Here is a 13,321-nt window from a genome sequence, read left to right on the forward strand (position 1 = left end):
CATGACTTTTATAGCAATTTATATTATGACTTAAGATTTTATATAAAAACATTCTAAAGAAAATATGAATATATTATCTTTTCTTCTCACATGAAGAGAAAACTCGACTGTTCATTCAAGATTACAATAAAGAATGTGTTAAAGGAGTGAAAGTTAAGTCAGAGATTGACCTGTATTGGTTTAAAATAATTTAAATCAATTGAAGAGATAAGCAGTGAACCATTGTTTTGAATGAGGACCATGGGATATTGTAGCTAACAATATTTATCTTTTCAAAAACAGTAATTAATATAGTAATGTATATTTAGTCCATCTAAAGTTAGGTGAAAATAGACTGGGAATTTGCCTTTTTAAAATAATGTAAAAAAATATCAGGGATATTTCTGGTGGTATATGTGTTCATGTGGTTGAAAGTCAAGAAAGACTGCATCTTGATAGCCTCTGATACAGTAGTAGAGGAACTAACATACTGTGACATTAGTGTAACACTAGTTAGGTAGGTTTTTTTAAAAAAGCACTACTGCGTATCTTATATCTGATATGTGATCATCTAGTTCTATTGTAATGCTAAACTAAAATGGTATATAAGGTTTACTCTCTCTGAAACCCTTTTCTTATTCAAATTTTAGGATCCTTCAAAGTTGTACAAGAAATCAGGTGATGTTGCAGCCATTGAATGCCAGTCTGAAGAAACCATCCATCTTCATTCACAGGGAGAAAACAATCCTTTGTCTAAGAAGCTTTCTCCAGTACACTCAGAAATGACAGATTACATTAATGCAACATCATCTACTCTTGTTGGTAGCCGGGATCCTGATTTAAAGGACAGGGCATTACTTAATGGAGGAACAAGCGTAACGGAAAAGTTGGCACAGCTCATTGCAACTTGTCCTCCCTCCAAGTCTTCCAAGACAAAACCGAAGAAGTTAGCAACTGGCACTACTGCAGGATTGGTTAGCAAGGATTTGATCAGGAAAGCAGGTGTTGGCTCTGTAGCTGGAATAATACATAAAGACCTAATAAAAAAACCAACTATCAGCACAGCGGTTGGGTTGGTAACTAAAGATCCTGGGAAAAAGCCAGTGTTTAATGCAACAGTAGGATTGGTCAGTAAGGACTCTGTGAAAAAACTAGGAACTGGCACTACAGCGGTATTCATTAATAAAGACTTAGGCAAAAAGCCAGGGGCTATCACTACAGTAGGACTGCTGAGCAAAGATACAGGAAAGAAGCTAGGAATTGGTATTGTTCCAGGTTTAGTGAATAAGGAACCTGGGAAGAAACTAGGACTTGGCACTGTGGTTGGACTAGTTAATAAAGACTTGGGAAAGAAATTGGGTTCAACTGTTGGCCTGGTAGCCAAGGACTGTGCAAAGAAGATTGTAGCAAATTCAACAATGGGATTAGTTAATAAGGACATTGGAAAGAAACTAGTGAGTTGTCCTATGACAGGATTGGTCAATAAAGATGCCATAAACCTTAAAGCGGAAGCACTGCTCCCCACTCAGGAACCACTTAAGGCTTCTTGTAGTACAAACATCATTAGTCATGAAAGTCAGGACCTTTCTGAATCCCTGAAAGACAGTGCCACCAGCAAAACTTTTGAGAAGAATGTCACACGGCAGAGTAAAGAAAGCATATTGGAAAAGTTCTCAGTTCGAAAGGAAATCATTAATTTGGAAAAAGAAATGTTTAATGAAGGAACATGTATTCAGCAAGACAGTTTCTCATCCAGTGAAAGGGGGTCTTATGAAACCTCAAAGCATGAAAAGCAACCTCCTGTGTATTGCACTTCTCCAGACTTTCAAATGGGAGTTGCTTCTGATGCATCTACAGCAAAATCCCCTTTTAGTGCAGTAGGAGAAAGCAATCTCCCTTCCCCATCACCTACTGTATCTGTTAATCCTTTATCCAGAAGTCCCCCTGAAACTTCTTCACAGATGACTCCTAATCCGTTACTTTTAAGTCCTACCACAGAACTAATGGAAGAAATTTCTGAATCTGTTGGGAAGAATCAATTTACTTCTGAAAGTACACATTTGAACATTGGTCATAGGTCTATGGGTCATAGCATGAATATTGAATGTAAAGGGATTGATAAAGATCTAAATGATTCTAAAACTACACATATAGATATTTCAAGAATAAACTCTTCTCTGGGAAAAAAGCCAAGTTTGACTTCTGAATCCAGTATTCATACAATTACCCCTTCAGTTGTTAACTTCACTAGTTTATTTAGTAACAAGCCCTTTCTAAAACTTGGTGCAGTATCTGCATCTGACAAACACTGCCAAGTTGCTGAAAGCCTAAGCACTACTTTGCAGTCCAAACCCTTAAAAAAAAGGAAAGGAAGAAAACCTCGGTGGACTAAAGTGGTGGCAAGAAGCACATGCCGGTCTCCAAAAGGGCTAGAATTAGAAAGATCAGAGCTTTTTAAAAATGTTACGTGTAGTTCACTATCAAATAGTAATTCCGAGCCAGCAAAGTTCATGAAAAACATTGGACCATCTACATTTGTAGATCATGACTTCCTTAAACGCCGATTGCCAAAGTTGAGCAAATCTACAACTCCTTCTCTTGCTCTCTTAACTGATAGTGAAAAACCATCTCATAAGTCTTTTGCTACTCACAAACTGTCCTCCAGTATGTGTGTCTCTAGTGACCTTTTGTCTGATATTTATAAGCCCAAAAGAGGAAGACCTAAGTCTAAGGAGATGCCTCAACTGGAGGGCCCACCTAAGAGGACTTTAAAAATTCCTGCTTCCAAAGTCTTTTCTTTGCAGTCTAAGGAAGAACAAGAACCCCCAATTTTACAGCCAGAAATTGAAATTCCTTCTTTCAAACAAAGTCTGTCTGTGTCTCCTTTTCCAAAAAAGAGAGGCAGACCCAAGAGGCAAATGAGGTCACCAGTCAAGATGAAGCCACCTGTACTATCGGTGGCTCCATTTGTTGCCACTGAAAGTCCAAGCAAGCTTGAATCTGAAAGTGATAACCATAGAAGTAGCAGTGATTTCTTTGAGAGTGAGGATCAGCTTCAAGATCCAGATGATCTAGATGACAGTCATAGGCCAACCGTCTGTAGTATGAGTGACCTTGAGATGGAACCAGATAAAAAAATTACCAAGAGAAACAATGGACAATTAATGAAAACAATTATCCGCAAAATAAATAAAATGAAGACTTTAAAGAGAAAGAAACTGTTGAATCAAATTCTTTCAAGCTCTGTAGAATCAAGTAATAAAGGGAAAGTGCAATCCAAACTCCATAATACAGTGTCAAGTCTTGCCGCTACATTTGGCTCTAAATTGGGCCAACAGATAAATGTCAGCAAGAAAGGAACCATTTACATAGGAAAGAGGAGAGGTCGAAAACCAAAAACTGTCTTAAATGGCATTCTTTCTGGTAGCCCTACCAGCCTTGCTGTTCTTGAACAAACAGCTCAGCAGGCAGCTGGATCGGCATTAGGACAGATTCTTCCCCCTTTGCTGCCTTCATCTGCTAGTAGTTCTGAGATTCTTCCATCACCTATTTGCTCTCAGTCTTCTGGGACTAGTGGAGGTCAGAGCCCTGTAAGTAGTGATGCAGGCTTTGTTGAACCCAGTTCAGTGCCATATTTGCATTTACACTCCAGACAGGGCAGTATGATTCAGACTCTTGCAATGAAGAAGGCCTCAAAGGGGAGGAGGCGGTTATCTCCTCCTACTTTGTTGCCAAATTCTCCTTCACACTTGAGTGAACTCACATCTCTGAAAGAAGCTACTCCTTCGCCTATTAGTGAGTCTCATAGTGATGAGACCATTCCCAGTGATAGTGGAATTGGAACAGATAATAACAGCACATCAGACCGGGCAGAGAAATTTTGTGGGCAGAAAAAGAGGAGGCATTCTTTTGAGCATGTTTCTCTGATTCCCCCTGAAACCTCTACAGTCCTAAGCAGTCTTAAAGAAAAACATAAACATAAATGTAAGCGCAGGAATCATGATTACCTCAGCTATGACAAGATGAAAAGGCAAAAACGAAAACGGAAAAAGAAATACCCCCAACTCCGAAATAGACAGGATCCAGACTTCATTGCAGATCTGGAGGAATTAATAAGTCGCCTAAGTGAAATTCGAATCACTCATCGAAGTCATCATTTTATTCCCCGAGACCTCCTTCCAACTATTTTTCGGATCAACTTTAATAGTTTCTATACACATCCTTCTTTCCCCCTAGACCCTTTGCACTACATTCGAAAACCTGACTTAAAAAAGAAGAGAGGGAGACCCCCTAAGATGAGGGAGGCAATGGCTGAAATGCCTTTTATGCACAGCCTTAGTTTTCCTCTCTCTAGTACTGGATTCTATCCTTCTTACGGCATGCCTTACTCTCCCTCACCCCTTACAGCTGCTCCCATAGGATTAGGTTACTATGGAAGGTATCCCCCCACTCTTTATCCACCTCCTCCATCCCCTTCTTTCACCACTCCACTTCCACCTCCTTCCTATATGCATGCTGGTCATTTACTTCTCAATCCCACCAAATACCATAAGAAAAAGCATAAGTTACTTCGACAGGAGGCCTTTCTTACAACCAGCAGGACTCCCCTCCTTTCCATGAGTACTTACCCTAGCGTCCCTCCTGAGATGGCCTATGGTTGGATGGTTGAGCACAAACACAGGCACCGGCACAAACACAGAGAACATCGTTCTTCTGAGCAACCGCAGGTTTCCATGGACGCTGGCTCTTCCAGATCCGTCCTAGAATCTTTGAAGCGCTATCGATTTGGAAAGGACACTGTTGGAGAGCGATATAAACATAAGGAAAAGCACCGGTGTCATATGTCCTGCCCTCATCTCTCTCCTTCAAAAAGTTTAATAAACAGAGAAGAACAGTGGGTCCACCGAGAGCCTTCAGAATCTAGTCCATTGGCCTTGGGATTGCAGACACCTTTACAGATTGACTGTTCAGAAAGTTCTCCGAGTTTATCCCTTGGAGGATTCACTCCCAACTCTGATCCAGCCAGCAGTGATGAACACACAAACCTTTTCACAAGTGCAATAGGGAGCTGCAGAGTTTCAAACCCTAACTCCAGTGGCCGGAAGAAATTAACTGACAGCCCTGGACTGTTTTCTGCACAGGACACTTCACTAAATCGGCCTCACAGAAAGGAACCACTGCCTTCCAGCGAAAGGGCAGTACAGACCTTAACAGGTAAGAGGTTTATTTTGTTGCCAGTTGTTTGTGTTAGAGAAATGGTGCATTTTGCCTACTGGTTGCCTGGTATATGTACATGAGCTTTGAATAGCTCTGATGTTTTGTGTTTTTGTTTTTATAAATGTATTTTGAAATGTTATCTTCCACCGTTTAGTTTTCAGTAGATGTGAGAAGTAAGATAAGGCATGTCTTTGAGTTAATTTTTAGTTTTGAGAAGCGAGATCATTATCAAAACGAGATAATACTCAACTTTTGGAAATCAGGAAAAATTACTTTCTTGCTCAAAAAGGCCATTACAGTTTCTTTAGGGAGATATGGCTTTACAATGTTGTGGCTCTCTGTTAACAGCTTTGCAGGATTTTTAATATATATACTGTTATTTGGTTTTTGTGGGGTTTTTTTTAAGTATAATTGATTTACAGTGTTGTGGCTATCTGTTAATAACTTTGCAGGATTTTTAGTATATGCTAATTCAATTTATAAGTGTTTCTATGTTATACGGAGAATATGTTGTTAAGTCTGTACGTCTCATAATAAAAATCTAAGCATTCAAAACTGAATTTTGGGGCATTCCCTGGGATCCAGTGGTTAGGACTCTATGCTTTCACTGCTGTGGACCCAGGTTCAATCCCTGGTTGGGGAACTAACAAGCCATGCAGTGTGGCCGAAAACAAAATAATCAACTTTGTAAAATTTAACTGAAAATTTAGCAGGACTTCAATTTTCAGAGTACCTTTAGGTATCTTCAGAAAAGTTGCTCTAGTTGAATAAAATGACATGAAGCAAATTTAGATAATGCCTAAATGTAATGTCTAAAAAGTGTCTTGAGAATTGAAAAGAATATAGAAAACAAGAACGAGGAAGCATTGCCTGTTCATGTATAAGATATCTCTAAGTCAGGAGTTCTTTATCAAAGATCTCAAATTTGCCAGCTGATAAATTAACTCTAGAAAGTTCATGAAACCTCTGATGTTGTAAGTAAAATTATGTGTATGTGCTGCTGTGTGTGCTGTGCTTAGTTGCTCAGTCATGTCTTACTCTTTGCAACCCCGTGGACTGTAGCCCACCAGGCTCCTCTGTCTATGGGATTCTCCGGGCAAGAATGCTGGAGTGGATAGCCATTCCCTTCTCCAGGGGATCTTCCCAGCCCAGGGATTGAACCCAGGTCTCCTGCATTGCAGGATGTTCTTTACCATCTGATCCACCAGGGAAGCCCTATGTATATATATGCTTGTGTGTATTTTTCAGGAAAAAAATCCATGCATTTGATCAGATTCTCCAGGTAAACTCTCTAAGCCTCAATATCTCTTCTATAAAATGGAATTAGTTGGGTTATTATTAGAAGAAGTAAGTGTGATTATAGTGTTTATTAAAATGATTTGCACATAGTAAACACACTGCTGCTGCTGCTGCTGCTAAGTTGCTTCAGTTGTGTCCAACTCTGTGCGACCCCATAGACAGCAGCCCACCAGGCTCCCCCGTCCCTGGGATTCCCCAGGCAAGAACACTGGAGTGGGTTGCCATTTCCTTCTCCAGTGCATGAAAGTGAAAAGTGAAAGTGAAGTCCGCTCAGTCCTGTCTGACTCTTCGTGACCCCATGGACTGCAGCCTACCAGGCTCCTCCGTCCATGGGATTTTCCAGGCAAGAGTACTGGAGTGGGGTGCCATCGCCTTCTCCGAGTAAACACACAGATGTTAATTAATATTATTCCTCCAAAAGATTAAAAGCTTGTGCATTAGAGGAAATGATAAACCCCTCAAAGAAAAGAGTTTTTGTTCCTGATTTTAATTATTTGTGAACTTTTGAAAAATAGAAGCTATCTTGGTAGAGAAGCTGTAGTTTTTAATAGTGTAATAAAGAGAAAAAAATCACAAATTCTAGGTTCATTCAGCATATTTTTTGATAAAAATTAGTCAACAGCAGTTAATGAATATCTGCTGTCTGCCACACATTTTACTTGGTGGACCATTGTAATGTAATAGAGAATAGGGCACACAGGTTCATTGTTCTCATTGAACTTAATATTGGAGGAGATAGGTAATAAACAATAAAAGCTACAAATTAAATGTCATAAAAATTTTGACAAGCAGTTTATAAATGTACACAAAGACATACATACATATATATATATAATTTTTTTTTTTTTAAAGAATGTCCAGGGTTCTTTTTAAGTATGAAATGGGGGCCTAACTCAGGAAGCCTTCCCTGAGAAAGTGACCCTAGACTGTTACTTGAATGAAGGATGAACAGCAGTTATCTAGGTGAACAGAATTTCCCCTTATTCATCTGTTCATTCATTCATTTATTTATTGAATTGCAAAACATCTAGCATTCTTTCAGTCACTTTTATATAGTAGAGAGTAAAGACTTAATACCTTGCCTCATTAACTTTCAGCTTGGTGAGAGAGGACAAACTGTAGAGTGGTAAGCACACAAATAATGGTATGATTAATTTAAACAATGCTGTCAATTAATGTAACAGCATTAGAGTAAATAAGGGGAGGGGGGTACCTATTTTAGGTGGAGTAATTAGTTATAGCCCAGGGATGAAAATTTACTGTTAAGGGATATGAAACCACCAAGCTTTTTAAACTGAGAATTGGGTGAAGAGCACATTTGAAGATCTTAAAATATTAAGGAGCTTAGACATTAGGAAAAGTAGGGGAGAGGTCAGAAGGTTCATTGTGGTAGGAGAGGGAATACAAAACAGAATGGTGAGAGAGTTGTGAAAGAAAAAAGCCAGAGTGTATGTTAAAGATATTGATTTTATAAAAACCAAAGCAAAAAAAAACAAGTTTTGATTTTAAATTTGCATTTTTAAAGATCATTCTAGCTCTGTGTGAACATTGAATTGTAAATGTAAAAATAGTTACAGGGAAACCAATCAGTGGACAATTGCAGTAGCCTACATAAACTGATACTTAGACAAGGGTGTTGGCAGACTCCTTCATGAATGTTTGAGAGGTTCGTGCATTGTCCTGATATAGAGTAGACTGGAAGAGGAGGGATTTTGGGAGAGCACAGGTTTGCTTTTTAATATTTATAAACCTTGAAATGCCTTTATAAAATTCAAATGGTGATGCTGAGTGGGCATTTGGGTATCTAGTTCTGGAGCTCAAGAGAGATGTTTGGGCTAGAGATAAGGGCATTTCACTCTGAGGTTTTGAAAAACTTTGGTGATATTATTCACTAAAGATAAAAGGGTGTCTGGAAACAATACAGTTAGGAACAGACTCTCAAAACCTATTAAACTCTGTAAACAGAGCACCAAGAAAAGCAATAATTCTGGAAAATACCAGCAGCAGGTAAAAATATGTGTTAAATTGTTCAATAAGTAATGAAATACTACAGTAAACATAGGACTTTTAGGAAAGATGAAAGTAGCCTTATAGAAGCAGATATAAAGAAGGGTTAAAGCTGCTCAATGTAGTTAACATGTTAGTCACTCAGTCATGTCCAACTATTTGTGACCCCATGGATTGTAGCCCACCAGGCTCCTCTGTCCATGGAATTCTCCAGGCAAGAACACTGGAGTGGGTTGCCATGCCCTCTTCCAGGGGATCTTCCTGACCCAGGGATCGAACCCAAGTCTCCCACATTGCAGACAGATTCTTTACGGTCTGAGCCACCAGGGAAGCCCAGTGTATATCATAAATATAAATTGATGCCAGATATAGTTGGTTCTGGTTTATTGTCCTCATTTGTTTCTTTTGCATTAAGATTGGGGGAAACACACAGTAAGCATTTGTAGGAATATCTGTGACCAGTTGTTCCCAAAAGGATGCATGGGCATTCTGAACAAAACTACATTGCTCAGCGGTTTACTGCATTTAGTTTGTGTTCATGTAGTCTTCGTTTAGCTGCTGATCTTGTGTTTCAAAACATTAATGTACTTTGAAAAATCATGTATGTACTCACACAACTTCTTTGTCATTCTGGAGCTGTTTCACACTGTAGAAGCACTGTAACAAGACAGACTATATATCTGTGAATCTGCTTATCTGTTTATCTGCATGTCATCATGAGAGAAAGATTTCCCTACAGAGAATACAGAGTGAGAAAAAGAGAGAGCCTTGGGTAGCTTTGAACAATTTCATTATTTAAAGTAGTGGTTAAAAACCATTGACCTTTGGTTTGTATATGACCCATTGTGGTGATTTCTATAGTTTTTTTTTTTTAATGCTGAAATTTTAAAATCTGGAGATTTCACATAACTGTTCAGAGTTCTGCTTTCCTTTGAAAAGAAATCAAAACATCTGACAACACTTAATCCATATTTCCTGGATGACATCAAGGTTGGGTCTCAATAATGGCACCCCCTCTCCACTCCCCAGGTCTTTAGTCGGGGCATGCAGTCTTCCATTTGCCTCAGTCTTCACAGTTTCCTGATGTGTGTTATATCTAACCCAGTTTAACTATTTAAGTGGTTTATCTGGCTCCAAGGAATATTAAAGCTGTGGCCTCTAATTTAAGAGTTGTGAGAAGAAGCTTATAACATGTGGGGAAATTGAGGTGAAGGTGAAGTGAAATGACTTGAATGTGTCAAGTATATCACCTTCATGGACAATAAAGTCACCCAAGAGGCCATTTATTGGGGTTAGAGTAGAAAGGATGGATCCACATCTGGCTTCAGGGACCTTAGGGACTGAGATAGCAGGGAAATCTACCATATGCAGAAATACCTGCTTAATGAATAAGAAGCTGTCTTATTTCTTTCATTTGAAAAATAGAACATAGTAAGACCTCTGTGGAGAGTGAAAAAGCTGTCTTAAAACTCAACATTCAGTAAACTAAGATCATGGCATCTGGTCCCATCACTTCATGGCAAATAGATGGGGAAACAGTGAGAAACTTTAATATATTTTTGGGCTCCAAAGTCATTGCAGATGACAACTGCAGCCATGAAATTTAAAAACACTTGCTACTTGGAAGAAAAGCTATGACCAACCTAGATAGCACATTAAAAAGCAGAGACATTACTTTGTCAACAAAGGTCCATCTAGTCAAAGCTATGGTCTTTTCAGTAGTCATGTATGGATGTGAGAGTTGGGCTGTAAAGAAAGCTGAGCTCCAAAGAATTGATGCTTTTGAACTCTGGTGTTGGAGAAGACTCTTGAGAGTCCCTTGGACTGCAGGGAAATCAAACCAGTCAACCCTAAAGGAAATCAGTCCTGAATATTCTTTGGAAGGACTGATGCTGAAGCTCCAATACTTTGGCCACCTGATGTGAAGAACTGACTCCTTGGGAAAAACCCTGATGCTGAGAAAGATTGGAGGCAGGAGAAGGCGACAACAGAGGATGAGATGGTTGAATAGCACCACTGACTCGATGGACATAAGTTTGAGCAAGCTCTGGGAGTTGGTGATGGACAGGGAAGCCTGGCGTGCTGCAGTCCATGGGGTTGAAAAGAGTTGGACATGACTGAGCAACTGAACTGAAGTTCCTGTTCTGATCAATTCTCTGTCACCAACTGGGTTTCCTCTAATTTAGATCAGTTCTGATACTAATCACCTTGAGTTAGAGAAGACCCTACAATTGAGGAGCAAAGATTTTTTTTGAAGACTACCCCCGCTTAAGATGCCAGCTGCAAGTTTCAGTGTCGCCAGTCCACCCACACTTCTGTCCAACCTGCCACAGTTTAGGTCTTACCACAACCCTTCATTAAAAAAGAAAACCTGAAATGGGTTATTTATTTTATTTTTGGCTACATTGTGTCTTCATTACTGCGCGTGGGCTTTCTCTAGTTGCAGTCTGCAGGCTTTTCATTGCAGTGGCTTCTCTTGTGGCATCTCTCGGGCTCTAGAGTGCTTAGGCTTCAGTGGTTGTGGCACAGGGGCTTAGCTACTCCATGGCATGTGGGATCTGCCTGGATCTGGAATCAAACCTTTGTCCCCTGCATTGGCAGATAGATTCTTAACCACTGGACCACCAGGAAAGTCCTAAGCCCTCAGTTTTGATAATTTGGTGGAATGGCTCACAGAACTCACTGAAACCACTGTAATTACAATTGCAGTTTTATTATAAAGGATACAGATCAGAAATTGAAGAGATGAATAGGGCAATAGCTGGTGTGGAGAAAGGGACAAAGAGTTCCCATGCCCTCTTTCTGGAATATGGGTGTATCATCCAGTAGATCACTGTGTTCACCAACCAAGAAGCTTCACAAGGCCTTTGGGTTCAGAATTTTGATGGGGGTTTCATTGTATAGGCATGCTTGATTAAATCATTGGCCACGTATTTGCACTCAGTCTCTAATCCACCTCCATCCTCTGCAGGTTGGGCTCACCCAAAGTTTCAACTGTCTAATCTTGTGGTTGGTCTCTAATGACCAGCCTCCATCCTGAAGGAATCTTAGGGTTCACCTTAAGCCACGTCTTAGACATAGCAAAGACACTACTATCAGGAAATTCCAAGATTTTTTTTGAAGTTACGTGCCAGGAATCAGAGGCAGAGATCACATGTATTCTTTATTCTATCACAAGTCTAATTTAAATTCTTTTGTTAATTGATCTGTACCTTGGAATCTCTCTTCTTCACAGTACTCTTTAGTTAAGTGGGTAGAAATGTGTCTTGATTTACTAACAGGGTTGTTGTTTTTTCTCCAGGAGTTAAAGAATGAATAGGAAATAATAGGGAAATGTGGGCAGTTAAAATTCTTACAGCTTTGACAGACATGAAAGTCTTAACAGACATGAAAATTGGCTTACCTATTCACAGAAAACCAGCTGAGAAAAAGATTTTCAGTTAAGGAAAATAATAAGGAAAAAGTGCTAAATCGTGGCATATCTTCTAATTTGATCACTGAAAGTCAGAATTTGTTTTATTTAGGCAAAGCTTAAGAACTTGGTTTTTTATTCTTAACTATTATGATAGCTGTCCATTCAGCAGTTATTTTGTGTCTATTGTTTGCCAGATACAAGGAATAAGATATAATTTCTGCCTTCAGAGAATTTATAGTTCATTGGAATATATGAACATGTATACAAATAGTCATTGATAACTCCTAAAGTTGAGGTACTCACAGCATATTTTAGGGAGCAGAGAAGGACTCACTTAAAAGGAGCCAGGAAGATATTTTGAGTTTACTGTGCAAAGAATAAAGGGTAACTGTAAATAGTCTGATATGGGACCAGGAAATGTGTTTGGAAAGATAGATGGGGAACATAGAGCCTCTTGTTTATGTAAGATACCAAAGAGTTTGGAGTTTACCTTATAGACAATGGGAAATTAAGGGTTTTAAAGTAGAATGATTTGCTAAGATCATATGGATAACACTTTGATAGATGGATTAGAGAAAAATCAGGTAAACCAGTTTGGATATTGTCTCAGTGAAATATTATGGGGCCCTGAACTAAGGTAGTGATAGAGAAAACAATATTCAGAAGAAATAGATTTTATTTTTATAATTTTGTTTGTTTGTTATTGACTTGACTGGATCTTTGTTACTGCATGTGGGCTTTCTCTAGTGGCAAGCAAGAGCTACACTCTGGTTGTGGTATGCTGGCTTCTCATTGCGGTGGCTTCTCGTTGTGGAGCATGGGCTCTAGAGCACAGGCTCTGTAGTTGTGCTGCGTGAACTTAGTTGCCCTCAGCATGTGGAATACTCCCCAGCCAGGGATCAAATCCATGTCCCCTGCATTGGCAGGTGAATTTCCAACCACTGGACCACCAGGGAAGTCCAGAAATGATTTTTAAAAGTCGTAAAGAAAAGAGAGAGGGAAGATTTTAGAATGTCTCTAAGATACCTCTCTCAGGCAGTTGGTTGAATGGTGATGTGATTAAAAGAAAATATTAGTTGTTCAGTTATGTCCGACTCTGCCACCCCATGGACTGTAGCTGTCCAGGCTCTTCTGTCCATGGAATTCTCCAGGCAAGAATACTAGAGTGGGTAGCCATTCCCTTCTCCAGGGGATCTTCCAGGTATCCCCTGGGTTTCCTGTGTTACAGGCAGATTCTTTACCATCTGAGCCACCAGGGAAGCCTAATTAAATAAAAGGTGGTATGCAAAAGGAGACTGGAGATGGAAAATGGATTTGACTTACATGCTGTTTAGTGGGGTATATGAATCTGTAGCTCAAAAGAGAAATCAAACCTGAAGGTAAAGTTTTAGATCAGTGGTTGTT

General features: G+C 39.4%; 1 protein-coding gene across 9 annotated transcripts in view; it reads left to right on the top strand.

Annotated features, from left to right (window-relative positions):
- ASH1L (ASH1 like histone lysine methyltransferase) overlaps positions 1-13,321 on the top strand; it is a 205,277-nt gene that overhangs the window by 60,602 nt on the left and 131,354 nt on the right. For all 9 annotated transcript variants that reach the window (XM_055584046.1, XM_055584049.1, XM_055584047.1 and 6 more), the window contains one exon: positions 630-5,193. In XM_055584046.1, the coding sequence (XP_055440021.1) occupies positions 630-5,193 (4,564 nt within the window). The remainder of the gene's footprint in view (positions 1-629; positions 5,194-13,321) is intronic.

The sequence above is a fragment of the Bubalus kerabau genome, chromosome 6, assembly GCF_029407905.1.
Source record: "Bubalus kerabau isolate K-KA32 ecotype Philippines breed swamp buffalo chromosome 6, PCC_UOA_SB_1v2, whole genome shotgun sequence".
Taxonomy (NCBI): Eukaryota; Metazoa; Chordata; class Mammalia; order Artiodactyla; family Bovidae; genus Bubalus; species Bubalus kerabau.